The sequence below is a fragment of the Epinephelus fuscoguttatus genome, linkage group LG12, assembly GCF_011397635.1.
Source record: "Epinephelus fuscoguttatus linkage group LG12, E.fuscoguttatus.final_Chr_v1".
Classification (NCBI taxonomy): Eukaryota; Metazoa; Chordata; class Actinopteri; order Perciformes; family Serranidae; genus Epinephelus; species Epinephelus fuscoguttatus.
Window position 1 is genome coordinate 29,152,870 of NC_064763.1, and position 15,855 is coordinate 29,168,724.

At 40.2% G+C, this 15,855-nt stretch overlaps 1 protein-coding gene and 1 long non-coding RNA gene across 2 annotated transcripts; one reads left to right on the top strand and one right to left on the bottom strand.

Moving 5' to 3' along the window:
• Positions 1-328: 328 nt before the first annotated feature.
• ugt5d1 (UDP glucuronosyltransferase 5 family, polypeptide D1) lies at positions 329-6,996 on the bottom strand. Its single transcript, XM_049592602.1, has 4 exons — positions 6,856-6,996; positions 6,344-6,642; positions 5,528-6,241; positions 329-3,389 (listed from the first exon to the last, which is right to left on the bottom strand). Exons 2-4 carry the CDS (start codon positions 6,635-6,637, stop codon positions 2,805-2,807), a joined length of 1,593 nt encoding a protein of 530 aa, XP_049448559.1. The 5' UTR covers positions 6,638-6,642; positions 6,856-6,996; the 3' UTR covers positions 329-2,804.
• Positions 3,396-12,693, top strand: LOC125898721 (uncharacterized). Its single transcript, XR_007450644.1, has 3 exons — positions 3,396-4,480; positions 11,219-11,378; positions 12,491-12,693. It is a non-coding gene; the product is annotated as an uncharacterized LOC125898721 (long non-coding RNA).
• Positions 12,694-15,855: the final 3,162 nt, after the last annotated feature.

Sequence of the window (15,855 nt, forward strand, 5' to 3'; positions counted from 1 at the left end):
GCAGGTTTGTACGTCGCTGGGTCAGGGCGGGGCGGGGCAGATCTTGAAAACTGGACCCGTGCAGGACTCTAGACTAGACCACATCAGTGCTGTGTTACCTTAGATTCTCAGGTGAGGGCTACATTTTTTTCTTTTGTTCCAAATTGGTGGGTTACAGTTAGGGTTAGTGCAGTGCTACTTCTTGTTGTGATTTAAGAGTGGAGGATCATGAAGTGCTTGCAGTATGACCCGGGGAAGACAATAGAATAGAGCAATAGAAGTGGTTTTGCCTTTGGAATGCTTTAAGGATACAGACAGGTCTTTGGTTTGACACCCAAAGTTATTTATTATCTTTTGGAAAGATCAAAGATCAGAAGTAAAAATGTTTAACTACATTAATCATCACTGGATGGACTGCTGTCTGTAGTTTTTATGAGTGGAAAACCACCTTTGGAAAATGACATAGTGGCCCCTTAAAGTGTCCAATAGAATAAACATCAGTCTGGATAAGTGGAACCTCGGTCAGTGTGACAGACACACATACCTCTTTTTGCCTCCTTTCTTTTTTTCAGATTAAGAGAGAGCAGGTACACACCAGCAGGTAACCCCCAGGTCTGAAAAGTAAAGCCAGTGCAGAAACACTTTAAACCTGCCTTCTTTCTAATGGCAAGCAGGTGGGCAGCCCCACTGGTTGCAAAAAGAAGTCCAGTAGTATACAAGTCAAAGAGAAAATGACTCTACAACTGACTTGAATTATTACCTTTATGGTCTCAATCGTTAGTTTCAAGTCTTCTCTTCAGCACAGCTTGAAGTTCATTTTGTAATTTATGGTCTCATTTAGAGTACAATAAACGATAAAGCAGGGTATGCTTTAGAGCATGGCTACCTTCCCAGCTGGCAGTGGACGTCAGTATGACATCAGAAAGATGTTGGACTCTAACAGACAGACAATAAACTTTGGTTGGAATGAATGTCAGGTCGACAATATTTTAAATGTCTAACTGTTTGAATTTAAAGTCGTTTGGGTGTTTTGCAGAGGTTGAGTTTTGTTCTCCATACCTTACGAATAAATGTGAGTTGGAATGAGACATTTGGAAGACACTGGATTTCGGTTACTCAGCAACATAACTTAAACCCAACAAAATATAAACATCATCAGTTGTCAGTCTACATTAAATAGAGATTGGCATTAGTTTTTGTCCTGCCATTGAATTTTGGTCACCTGACATCACAACCTAAATTCAACCAAATATCAACATCTTATGACGTTGGTGGCCAGCTGGGTTTTGATTGACAAGTCATGAACTTTCAGTCAGGATAGAGGTGTAGCAATGCATCATTGACAAATAATCAGTCAGCTCCACCTTCTCATCCAAATATGGTCAGTTCTGGCACCCAAACAACAAGATGGCAGTGGCCACAATGCCAAACTCCAGGCTTTAAAACAGTAGACCTCAAACCAACTAAAGCTATTCTTTTTTAAGTTCTTTAAATTCTTTTTTAAGTAGTCCTAAAACCTTTTCCACCCATCCATTCCCAGCCCTCAATCATTGCCACTGCTCACTTCCCAAACTAATCAAATTACTATACTACAGAATCACAGACAGAGATTACTCATAAAATCCAAGAAAAAACAATGTGGGTATGTTTTACCACTTAAACAATGTATCCTATTATGCATAAGGTGAAAAACAGAGATACAGTTAAGCTATACTGTAGATTAAATGCAATTTTATTTAACCTGCATGAACCAAATTATGTAGCAATACATAAACATAAAATATAAAATTCATATGCTTCCAAATGAGCTGGTACAGGCTCCATCAACAGCAGTCACTGGCAATTAGTCACTGTAAATGTGTTGTGATTTAAGTTCTGCACAGCATATGATTTAGACAAAGGAACTATGGGAAAAAACAACCAGGTCATTTACAAAAATGCTGTGAGTTTGACTTGGGCGGAGGGTGGGGGAACTTTGTGGCTGTTGAATTGTGGTCTTTGTTAATGATTTCTTGTGATTATCATTCATCCACAGATATTTCCCAAGACTGGTCCAATGTTGACTGATGTTTGGGCTTGTATTTTCAAACTGGGTAGGCACAATTTACATATAAATGAGTGATTTTTTTCCATTGGAATCTGTACAGAGTTGTTCATAAAAGTCTTTCAGATGTCCACATGAACTGGCTTCAGTGGTACAGGCAGCTGAGTTGTCTTAACTGACATTAGTATGGGGCCATTATGGTAGCAAAATAGCTGCAAATGTGTATCTCAATCTGTGTGTGCGTAATCAGATTTGTACATGTGTAAAATAATTTGTAAAAGCGTAATAAAGGACATATTTACAGATCTCTTACGCATGTACAGATCTGTGTACAGATTTACAGATCTCTGTACACATTTGCAGATCTGTGTACACACAAACTAATGCATTCAGGTCGTAGTTCACCAAAAATATGAGCATGTTCAATGAACTTTTGTATGGTCATGCACAGCATTGCTTATATCCATTTTTATAAAGTCTATTATGTGCACTTGACAATGACTATCCCAAGATCAGACTATCACAAATGATTTGTGGGTATTTTAAGACTGAAATTTAGATCTCTCTAAATACGTTTGACAATCAATGTTGAAACAATTAAATGGTTACATTTCTTTAACCATATATAAATTTAATATGGTTAAATAAACTGACTAATTTTCATTTAACTCCATAAATAATAAATAGATATAAATGAGATACCTTGAGATGTATATTTTTGTCTAAATACAGTGTTTTAGAGAATTTATTGTAGCATACTTCTAAACAAATTCAGCCTTAATCAGTGTTGTTTGGCTTTGGTCGTCCTTCTACCTCTGCAGCATAGGAATCTGAAAAAGGCCAAAGTAGAGAGCAGCAGTACAGTCACTGCAGTCAGCAACAGTAGCAGTACATCCAAGCAGTAGTACGAGTACCAGGGCATCTTATAGGCCTCTGTACGCAGGTGAGGAGCCCCTTTATGGCGCATCACATATTCCACCCAGAAGATGGCCTGATCCATGGGAGCCATCAGCTGATCTCTGTGCAAGCGGGACAGTCTTTGTATGTTCTGTCTGTAGCTGTCTTGATGGAGCAATTCTTTAATACCTTGCTCAAAACTGTGGCCATTAACATCAATTAGCTCAATGATCTTCGCGGCTCCTCTCTCCTTCAGACGTAGAAGGTTGTCGTACTGGTCAAAGAACAAGGGTATGCCGAGCACAGGGACCCCGTGGTAAATGGCCTCCTGGACTCCGTTGGTTCCTCCGTGAGCTACAAAGACTTTGATCTGCGGGTGGCCCAGGAGGTCCTTCTGTGGCATCCAGTCCACTATCAGGGTGTTGTTGCCCAGAGTAGACGGACGCTCCCCTTTGTGCCTCCATATCACCTGAACACAAGATGAATGCATTATGAATTTCTGTACTCCAGCAGATATACAAAGTAATGATATTGTCACCTCTGCAGCCTGTCTTGATTTACACAGTTCACCTTTATTTTTGTCTAATTCAGTGGTGCACCCATGGTGACCCCTTGCCCTCCTGATACAATTGCCTGCCCTCCCTGGCAAAAATAATTGAAGGCTGATATAACTGTCTTAAAAGCCTGTGGCATGGTAATTTTTTTAAGCTAGCACAAAGGTAGTAAAGTCTTGTCAAACTAGACAACCTAAGACATCCATTGGTATTAACCATGTTAGCATAGCTTGTCTCCTCACAATATTTGAATGAAAGTGGGTGACGTGGGTACCCACGAGTCTCCCCTAAACTTAAGAAGGCTCGTTCCCAGGAAATTTTTTGTTCCTTACAATCAATGTACTCATTCAAATTAAAGCCACATATTTGTCTTTTAAAGAAAAAGGACATCCAGCCTATTTAAAGAACGATTAATAGCCTAAGATGTGTATATATACAAGACACATTAAAACAGGAGAAACCAAAGTGTATCAGTTTGTAGTAGAGATGGGGACTCGAGTCATTGTGACTTGGACTCGAGTCGACTCAAGTCGCTGTTTTGATGACTTGTGACTTGACTTGACAAAAAATAAAAGACTTGAGACTTGACTCAGATTTGGAAGTTAAAGACTCGGGACTTGACTTGACTTGAATGACTTGAGTGTTATTCACATCATGTTTTCGGTTAGAATATAAAATTAATAAATTAATTTAAAAAATAATGTCGATTACCGGGTAGGAGCGCAGGCTGAGAATGGCATTGTCATGATTGGATCACTACCCTGTCAATCAGTCATGCCCTCTCTACGTACCTTACGTGTTTATTGGAGAAACAGGCCCTCTTATATCAGATAGGCATCTACATGTCAGCGGGAGGGGTACCAAGAGTCATCATCTTTGGCTTTCGGAATTACCATTATTACGGCAAAAGACGAACAGCACAGTGCAAGACATGCGGCATAAACATCTCGGACAGTCAGGCGACAACTTCAAACTTTGTTCGTCATTTGAAGAGCCATTCTGCCCAGTAAGTGCTTGTCAATTAGCTAATATTATCTGGTTAGTCGGTAGTTAGCTAATGTTAGCTTGATACGATACGGGGGGTGGGGTGGGGGGGGGTTCGGTTTGGTGGAACTTGTTTTTTAATTTATTTGCTAACATTAACCCCAGAAAATGCGAGCGAACATTCCGACCGGTTCATCACAAGACCGGCTGTATGTTTTATGAACGAGCAACACAGGGTTAAATGAGCTAAATGGGTGATTTTGGCCACTGCCTTGGTTAGTGTGTGTGTGTGTGTGTGTGTGTGTGTGTGTGTACGTGTGCGCGTGCACGCACTCATGGGGGTCGTCCCTGCAAAGTAAACATTGCAGTTATGAAGTCAATGTTTACTGACAGTTACTTATATCTTGTCTTTTCACTTTATTAAGATCAGATTCTGCAGGTAAAATTACAATAATAAGGTGACTTGACTTGGACTTGACTTGACCTATTACAGGACTTGACTTGACTTGACTTGCCCAAGAAAAAATGACTTGGGACTTACTTGAGACTTGAAGGTTAAGACTTGAGACTTACTTGAGACTTCCTTAACCCTCCATATTGACAGATTTCACCTACCCTACATACTGCAACAGCATCATTGAATTCATGATGGCTTATTATGGCTTTTGATTTTGGTGCGCTATCTAAGATATTCAGTGGCCGCTCCTGGACCACCATTATGAAAAACTTCTCAGGGCACCACCGGTTTAATATCTTTATAAATCAATCCATCCATTTTCTATACCCACTCATTATGCCTCATTAGACTTCCTGGGCAGGCTGCCAGTGTATCACAGGGCTATAAATTCCTCTTTGACATATTCCCCTTAAGGCCTGATTTGTTAATTTGCGGTCTTTTTTTAATGTCTCTCTAATTCATATTTAATATTTCCTTTAATTTAACATATTCAATGACAGATTAATTGCTGCCTAAGACACTTTATGTGGACAAATTAGTAATTTGAACCTCACATTGCAGTCATTTTAACATTTCATGTCATGCAAAAGTGAATCTCTGGACACGTGTTACCTTCTGAGGCATCTTGGCAAAGACACCAGCGATTTCATCTGCAAGGTCTTTGGGCAACGCGTTCACCAAAGTTCCCAGAGTCATGATGATGACTCCGTGCTCCCCAGCACTCTGAACAAACTCCTCCAGATCTGCTGGCAGAGGTTGGGCCGGTTTGCACTGGAACCCTCCTATGTAGACAATGTTTGGCAATGTGGGCCGAGGGAATTCAAACACAAAATCTGACCTGAACAGCCAAATGTCTGCTTCCTGAAGAAGCGAGATAATGTCGCATCCACCCTCAATGTATTTAGCACAGATGGCATCATAGCTCGGCCCCACCAGGAATTTCTGCTGGACAACTATAATGCTGTAGAAGAGCATGTTCTTGACCCTCTGGATGAAATTCATTTTGTGTGTTAAGCCCGATCCTGGGACAGGGATGTAAGAGAACGGTGAGGGGGCCATGATGAAGTGGCCTTCTCCGCTGGTAATCCAGCGAACGTTGAGCACAATAGGTAGTTTGAGATACTTAGCTAGTACAACCCCTGGTCCTACAGCCGGGTCAGTGAGAACAAGATCATATTGGGAATCCTTTAAGCTTTTGATCATATTTTCATCATCAAAGATTTGAGTGAGAGCATCAGCCCAAATTTCATGAGCCTTAGAAACCATAGCGAGGAACTGCTTGGTGAGTTTGAAGAAAGTAAGTGCTGAGGCCCCTTCTCTCTGCGCCTGAAAAAATGTTTTTAAAAAGTGGTGAAAAAGTGATCATCTTAGTACTTGAATGACTAAATGACCCACGTGGGGCCCATTTCATAATCCATAATGACATACCTTCATATACTCCTGTAGGTAGATATCAAAGAAGTCCTTGAAATCTACATTCATTTCAAAGGTAATGGGTGTGTAGAGAGGAGACTTTTCTGGGATGTACCAGGTGGTGGAGGCCCTAATCACAGTGAGGTTGTGTCCCCTGGCATGAAGTTCTTCCATGAGGATCTTCATATTGATCCAGTGGCTGCCGTCCACAGGGAACACCAGAATGTTTCCTCCATCACAAGGTGGTGTGATAGAAATGAAACATACACTGAGGATTACAAATATTCCACACACACGATGCAATGCCATGCTTTCTGCAATGTAAGAGAAAGATATAATAACATGAGAGACGTCCTCAGTTTCAACATATCATCTCAAGAGATGTGCATACCAAGTTTATAGATTTTTATCAATATAAAGGTACAGTTTCTGCTGATAAAACAACTGTGCATCTACAGGTTATTTTGTTTTTTGAAAATACATTATGACACCAAACACAGCTTGTAATGTCCATTGATTTCACTCACCTATGCTCAAAAGTGGCAACAGCAAAGCTTCTTGCCTGCAGAATGATGGTCCATCTGAAGGGTTCCTTATATATCTGAGATCAAACTCCAGTCTCAGAGAAGGTCAATGAGTTACTTGATGTGGCACGTGTCACGAGGCCATGGTGCTGCCATGAGCGATCTGCAGATAGCAAACATAGTGATAATTTCTTCTTTGTTATGTCATCTATGCTTCATTTGTCTACATTTTAGTAAAGCTGTGAAACTACTAGAAGTGTCCTCTACAGTGTGACTGGGTTTCTCTCTTTCACTCAAGCTTGCATCAGAAGAACCTCTTTCATAAGAGTATTAGAGTGTGTTGTGTAATATAAACCCACATGAGTGTTGTGCATATCATGTTAAACGTGCAAATAAATACCTGAATATAGTTAAGTGGGGTTTCCTGGATTAATGTAGGAGCTTTCATGGTTTTAGTTCTTGGTCAGGCAGTTACTTTCTGCAGGTTTTTGAACCAGAAGTTTGTTTACTACAAGTTGCAGCACATATAGCTGCCAGTTGAATGTACTCTAGGTTGAAGGTCTCAGAAATGAACTCAGTTGATCTGTGGCATGTACTGAAAATAGCGGTGGAGGAAGTATTCAGATCTTATTTTTATGTAAAAGTCCCACTACCTCACTGTAAAAATACACCATTACAAGCAAAATTCATGCATTGAAGATGTTGCAAGATGTAAAAGTGTTTAAAAAAAAAAGTGGTATAAAATTTAAACACTCAAGTAAAGTGCGCGTACCTCCAGTTTTTCTTAAGTGCAATACTTGAATAAGTTAATTTTTCACCACTACCTATGATGAATTTGGAACAGTTGGTTGCAGTTTAAATAAAGGACACCACCGAGAGAATAAAAATTATTCAATCTATTTGACTGTGACACAACATCTATGTCATGAACTTCTGCACTGGCTCCAGTATTTTAAATTAACTCAGGAGAAACGCCCCTTATATTTCAACTACTGTGACCTGTAGCGGTGCCGGCAGTATTGCTACGTTGCCAGAATTCTTGGAGGTGAAAAAGATGAAAATACTGGACACCTTGTATTTCTCTGTCTGAATGGAGCCTCACACCTGTACATGATTTTGTGTTTGGCTGCTATAAAAATTCTTCAGCGCAGGAGTAATGTGGCTGAATGAATCCACTGTAAAGGGAGGACTGCAGCTCCTGCGTTTGTGCTTCTGATATGCTGCTCTCGTTCATGCGCAGGTGGCTGTCTCTATTGAGAGTCTGTAGAATAAATATGACTCTTATGACAATGATGCTTACACTTAAGAAAGGAGGAAGTAAATGCCAAGATAGCAATAGATAAGAATATTAAGGTGTATTCATAAGTTGATAAATCATATGTACTAGAGTATGTCCAGCTTACTTCAACAACTGAACTGGAGGATTCCAATACCCAAATACTCTGAAAATTGTTCCATTGGACCAAACGCATAATTATCCTACAACCTGATACCCCGAAAACAAATATGCATTGCTCCAAAGGTCTTTCCAAAATAGGCTACACACTTCCAAGTTCCAAACAGAAGCACATAGCTAATTATTACGCAGAATGACCTGGCTAGTTTTCAGAAGGCATGTCCTGTACTACTCTGCCTCTGATTGGCCAATACATGCCTTTGTTTGGTCGGGTTGGTTAGGTTTAGGCATGAGGTGTGAGATTAGTAAGGATAAGGGTCAGAATATAAGGGTGAGCCAATCAGAGACAGAGTAGGTTTGGTCTTTGGTCTTCACCATAGTAGGAAAGAAAAACACTGTGGAGGCTAGGTTGTCGGACCGTACAGGCGGATATTAAATCTAACAATCCTTTTTCTTCTTCTTGGGACTGTGGTTTTGGTATAATGAGCTGTTGGAACATTGGCATGGCGCCTTAAATTCCTGACGTGGTTTATGAAAAATCAGAGTAACCCCTAAAGATATACTATGCAGGAATTTTCTAAAAAACAAACAATGTGTAGACACATACAGAAGACATGCCACTCAACTCACCAACTATAAGAGTGTGGTGATTTTTCTGCAGAGATTCTGCCCTCTGCCTGTATTTTCTTACTTTCTTCTTCTTTCACTTATTTATTCTTTTTGTGTTCAGGCCGTTTATGGGTGTGTACTCTCACAGGGCTCAGGTGAGGTTGGTGCTTTGTAAAAAGGTAGTGTCCAGGTGCAAACTGTAAGCAGCAGGCATTCAAGAGACACAGTGCCAAAAAAAACCATAAAAACAATAATAGCAAGGCAAAACGTCAAACAAGAGTGAAACTGCGGTTGGCTTCTACTTTTATTTTCACTGGTGAGCATGTTTACAAATAGAAACTGACAATCCTGTATAGTGTACCTTTAAGTGTGGTTAATCATTGGTTTCTCTGCACTGCACTGATACAGTTTAAAAAAGATAAACTCCAGAGTGTGTGAGTCACTATTCATTATACAGTTTCTTTCTCTTCTGGAGTCCACTCTGGCTTCCTCTGCTTTCCTGGTGTCCTCAAGCACAGTGGAAGGGAAACAATTACTCACTTTCCTCACCAGGAAGCAAAACAATACATACTACTTGTAGTCTCTGCTTGGTCCTATTGCCTGCCCTTTTCAAGTGTCTCTCAAAGCAGGCACACAGTGAACCCCACCACAAAGCAAAATAGTTTCTGATAGCTTAAACTCTTCCACCAGCCACCATTCAAAGAATGTCAAAACACAAATTAGTTAATTATTATTTTTGTTTCACATAGTTTTCCCACATAATAAAGTAAAAAAAAAAACTTTGAAAGGGGGCTTGAGGCCTATCTACTCTTTCTCCCTCATTGAGAAATTCTGGATCTGGCATCTGCCCCAGCCACCACCACTTCTTGCAGTAGCTTTTGCTTTTGCTGTCACTTTCCTCTTTCTGTTTTCTCCAGCACTGACACAGCACTAAAACAAAATGTGAAGCTAGGTCTGTTTATGTGAGACCAGTTAAAGCACAATGTGCACTAGCATTTGGGGAAACACTGGTGTTTGAGCTTCAGTCAGACCTAGACTCTGATGAGGTGTCTGTTGTGCAACAAAATTGACGACAAGGAGATGTATAAATGTAGTGAGCATGTTTTATTTGTTGATATTGTTTGTTAGCCTGCTAGCTTGTAGGCTAACTGACAGTGGCTCACACAGTGTTAATGATTGTTAAAAATGAGATAATATCTGCTATCATGGGGTTTTTGGTAGATAGTGGAAGAGACTTCAGGGTCCAATTTACTTCCAAACCCTGCACACTCCAATATGTTTGCACATATTGTCTGTGTGCACTGACAAGTTCACTCTGTTCTGGAGGTTTTGGGTTTCTTTGCCAATGTTGTGTCAAAGTCCCATGTCGATATGTGGGTTATTAGTGTCATACCTATTGTAGTTTGCCAGACGTAAGTTTGAATTGCAGATTTTGAGGAAATGCACAGACATCACCCCGTTCAGTAGAGGAATGTGAAAGCACCTCTCTAGTGACAAACTTTACACAGATGTAAGTCAGTAGAGCCAAAGTCAGACATTTTATGGGACATAAACAGAAGAAGAACACATTTTTGAGTGGAAGGGGACTATCAGCCACACATTCTGTTTAAAAGTCCATCACTTTCTGGCCAAAACAATGGGAGCAGTGCTTCGCTAACAAACATTTTGATTTCTTGCATTGTCCGAGAGGTGAAAAGGGTTTTTCTAGACATTGTCAACCATCCTATCACTGTGGTGAAAGAGTTGGGATGGGAATAGTCTGATATGGCTTCACCACCTGCGTCAGAGGACACCACTCATAAACAAGCCACATGGAACATATGGAATTACTCATTTCCTGCCGACAATCCCTCATACAGAAATTCCCACATACAAACAAATCTTTCCCTCCAGTTGCATGGTGCACATTTTAAGCCCCGTAGAAAATCAATTTCACCACACAGTCTACTAAAAATAAAGGCTTTCCCACTGTAAAAAAAAAAAAGTGCTTGCAAGTCAGCTGGAGGAGGCTGTAACCCTGTGCCATTTTCTTCCATGACAAATTCCATCATGTGGTGGTTTGCTGAAGGAGGAAACGCTTATACCTTTGTGGGAACTCCACTGGAAATGGATGAAGTGGCCCTTTAAAGTGCCCAATAAGAATGCATCAATCCAGTCAGATATGTGAAACCTCGGTCAATGTCACCTCTGTTGAACAGACTCACATTCCTCTGTTTGCTTTTTTTCCATTTTCAGATTGAGAGAGAGCAGGTATGCACTTGCCAAATGACTCTCCCATTACGGTGACATCCTCTGTGTGTGTGTGTGTGTGTGTGTGTGTGTGTGTGTGTGTGTGTGTGTGTGTGTGTGTGTTTGGAATAGAGCCGTTCAAGTTTCCTTGGGGTGGAGATGATGATGATGATCTCAGTGCGTTAGCAGGATCCTGCAGCTGACAGATGAAAACCTTAAAAAACAAACACAACTGCAAGTGACACCCTGATGAAGTTCCTCTCTCATGTGCCAACCTGCTCGGGAATAAAAGGTACTACACATGCGATCTCAGTGTTTAAGTGATGGATAGTTTCTCAGGAAAAAAATGAGTCAAATTCTTTGTCCTGTGTGAACAAAAACTCTCTTCAGTAGAGGCTACCGTCGCTTTTGTTACTCATCGTAGGACTTAGTTTGTTAGTCATAAGGGCCCATTCAAACACACACAGGCAAAGTGACCTTTAATTTTTTGAGCTTCCTATACACAGCCTGGATTACAGGACAGATAAGTCACCAGAGACAAATTATAAAGCGGATTACAGGCTCCATTTTAGCCAGCAGCCTTTGATTTCTCCTTGCTTTGTTTTACATGTTTTTCTCAATTACACCTTGCAGGCTAACTTCATAGATGGGACTAAGGAGCCTGTTTTATTATGAGATCACACAGGATCAACCCAGCTGACCGCAGGGATTTAATGACATCAGTGACTGTATGCATAAACCAACAATTTAGAAATTATCATGAATTTGTTGTACAATGAGATGTATCCTTCAAAATGCAACACTTTCTTGCCTTTTCAAGTTAAACAGCATGTGTAAATGTAGTCTGTGTTCCAGGACCATACCTGTGTTTGTGATGTGCAACATTCAGTAAAAAATAGACTACCGGCTAACACCAGTTGCATTTCATGGATCATTTGTTTCAGTTTATGCCTGAATTATTGCAACATAAACATGAGACAGAGACAGACTTTTTTTTTTTTTTTAAATTCAATTTGCTGTCATTGTTTTAAAAACCTTTTCCCTATTAGTGCGTTCAAGGGAGTTCAGAATGCAAAAAGTCATCTGTCAAAAACGGTTCCAGCGTGAAGCTGATTTGTCAAAAATCAATCCCAGAAGACGAACAATAGGCAAGCACGGACATCATGAAAATAATTAAGCTTATTACGTCATCTCTTGCATTTAAAAGTCTTCCTGCGCACACAAAAACTTTTCAGAACAGTTCTTGGAATCTGTACGCCTCTTAGATCTGCTCCCTCGTGTATCACAAAATTAACTTTTAATATCTTTAATAATTGTCTTTCTTTTTAATATTTCCAGCAGGTCTTGCCAGAAAATCTTTTCATGATGCTTCATTCATTATTTATTCTTTATTATCCCAAACAGATAACTGGAAAATATGGAGCCATTAAAGAGAACAAAGGAAAGTGCATGAGACGACATGACATCTTCACCTTCACCACTAATGTAACAAGCAGATGTAGCCAAATAACTCCCCGAAGTCCATTTATTTACCTTTGCAAATGCAAACAGTTACCAGCATCTCTGATGAACGGGTAAAACAAACGTGTCTATCAGTCAACAGCCTATAGTGCAATCCACCATAAAGTCATTCACATAAACAATCGTAAACAGTGTGGACTGTTTATGTGAAGACCCCACACAGTACTGGAGCCTGTTGCATCATTTACAGTCTATGGAAGTTACTGATATAAAGCAATATCTGTGTTGGTTTTGGCTCACTGACTGACTGTCTCAGACGTACAGCATATTTGATTGATGAGTCCAAAAGCAGATATCCACGATAAGGGAAAAAAACACCTCAATGTACAAGCTGTATCAGCATTAACTACAAATACGTAGCATCCACTCCATTCACAACAAGGTCTAAAGTTCAGCAGCTTTTAACGACGCTAACCTCTGCCTCCCTTTCTGCTCCATGGAGTCAGTTCAATCATCTGGGAGAGATCAAAAACTCCTCAAGGTTTATGATTTCATTCTATTTCTCCATCTTCATCACTGGACATGATTCAGCACGGGGCCCCCGTACCGGCCCCCCTGCACGTGTGCACGCAAATGCAAAGTCGCACGCACGTGTGAACACGGTGATTATTTTTCCATCCATAGCGCTCAATCTGTCTTCCATTCTGGACATGGAGAACATCACTGGAGCACTGACAGCTCTCTGGAGAGGGCATTCGAATACACACGTGCATGTGACACACATATACACATTCAAATGCACACACATAGTAATGATGATTGATTAGTGATGCGTAATGCATTCCTGTTTCTGATATCTGATTCTTGTAATCCAACAGGGTGTTTATTTTTTTTAAGAAGCTGTTTGGATGGTAGTTCTCCTAGCGGGCTCGTTAGCTTTGCACTGGGAAGTCCTGATCTTTAACTTGAATGAGAGTGTTAAGTAATAATGAAAGTGTTCATATGAGTTACCACAGTGTATAAGACAGCAATTTGTTCTCAGACCTCATGTTGTGTGTATGGATGGGCCTCATTTTTAAAGAGTCTGTATTTGTCCTTATAAGACCTATATTAAAGAGCAGCATGCTCTCCCCTCATTGTTGTGCAAATAAACATAATGTCTTTTGAGTCAAACATTTACTTTTAAAGAACAACAAGCTTTTTGCAAAGTAACAAAACCTTGAACGTTGATCAGACAAACGGCCCTCACAACCCAAGCCCTAAGAAAAGCAGTCTATGCAGGTTGTTATTTTGTACCATAATCTCCACAGACAGCATTGACCTCCGTGGCCGACACTTGCTGGCTAACAAAGAGCATACACGGGAAGAGGAAAGGGCATGTCTGCTGTGCGTCATTCCACATGGGAATTACTTTTGGTCTTACTGGCGAAATTCCACTTTGTTGAAACACTTTAATCACTTAACTGCATCCTTTTAGAGAACACTAAAGGCCAAATTTGAAACTCTGCAGCTCTCCAGCTGTCATACCTGATCAAACCATAAACTTTGCATTATGCATAGCACACAACAGTAAACTGTGTGGATTGTTATACCTCCACTGATTGCTGTCCATTCAGCTGTTTTTTCAGGATCCTTGTGAAGTAGTCGTCACGTCTCTAACATGCCAATATTCTATTCATGGGATTCATAAGCTCTGAATGTGTCTCTTATGACATAACAGACTTTGGACTGTTCAGAGTTTGACCCAAAATATGTAAGAGGCCATGCACTCTTATCAAAGAGGCATACCTGATATCCATTTCCTGTGCTTACAACATTGATTGTAATTAGTTTACTGTATATAACATACAGACAGAGAGATTTATAGCCCCATTTAGGACACAAACCAAACAATGCTGGCACCCCACACGTCTTTGTATCATTGGAATCTGTTCAACACATTAACTAGCTAAAAATCATGTATGTTGTATATAAGAAAGAAGTCCCAGAGGTCTGGTCCGTTTACAAAATCCAAAGTTATAGTCAGAAGTGTTTTGCGTGAAGCTGGCCAGTGTTTAGTTATGAAGGGGCCACGTCCAGAACACAAAATAGTTCAGTCACACCTAGTTCAAAGATCTCTGTAACTTCCTAAGGCTTAACGTTTACACTGGAGAGTCTTTTGTAAATATCCATAAACAGTAAAAAAGGTAAAGGTCACAGCATGATCTAAGCAGTGGAGAAATCAACTCATGAAACCACCACACACACACACACACACACACACACACCAAAACCATTACCACACTGGGCAGCAAAAGCATACCTTTAATTGTAAGTAAAACACACACATGATTTATTCAAATTTATATGAGTAATGACGAAGTGAAATGGATCAGTTGAGGAGTTAATAAGTGGTTTCACTTGCCTTAAAGGGGAACACCACCTAAGTTATAAATTCCGATGTTATTTCCATGGCCTATGAAAGTTCAATCAATATTTGTGAGCATGAGCTACTCTCTCTCTCAGAGCCAGAAGCCAGAGAAGTGAGTCTCAAACTTGTGATGTCATAGGGTATAAAGTGTGGAGCTGCTCCACAGACAGTGAATGGGAGACTGGTTTTATGGACCCACAGATTGCGTTCTCTGTTTTTATACCCAAATGAGCTTTATTCTATTGAAGTGTTGTCAGTTCTGAAACAGAAAATGGACCCATATACTCAGAAGATTCTCTGGCTGCATCTTCCACCTTTCATTCTCCACTTGTATTCAGTTGTTACTGTTTCAGCTGTTCCAGACTGTGCTTAGTCTGGACGAATAAAGTATTTTAGCTTTTAGCTAGGGATGGTAATGTCAGTCTGTTGGCCCATCACTTTGGTCTATGCCATGAAATACATTGCAGATATTCATCGTGTCCAGAGGATGAATCTGGTTGTCCTCCATTTCCTCTCTCAAAGTTTTCACTTATCCTGTGAAACATTTACTTGTCAAATTAGCACAGACTTTGGTGCAAAACATTAATGGTTCACGCATTATAAATCCTCTGAGTTTGGCTTTGGACTTTTGTAGTTTTGAATTAAATGTCTCAACAACTATGAGATGGATTGCCATTGACTTTGTTTCACACATTGAGGCGCCCCTTGGGATAAATGACGCTCACTTTGTTGATCCCCTAATTTTTCATCGAGTGGCACTGCCAGCTCAAAATTCTACTTTGTCCAGTACTTTGGTTTATAATCAAATACCTGCAAAACATTGACATTCCCATCAACCTTAGCTGTGCTTTGTGTGTATACCTAATCCAGAAATGTTAGTCTGCTAACACAACAGGCT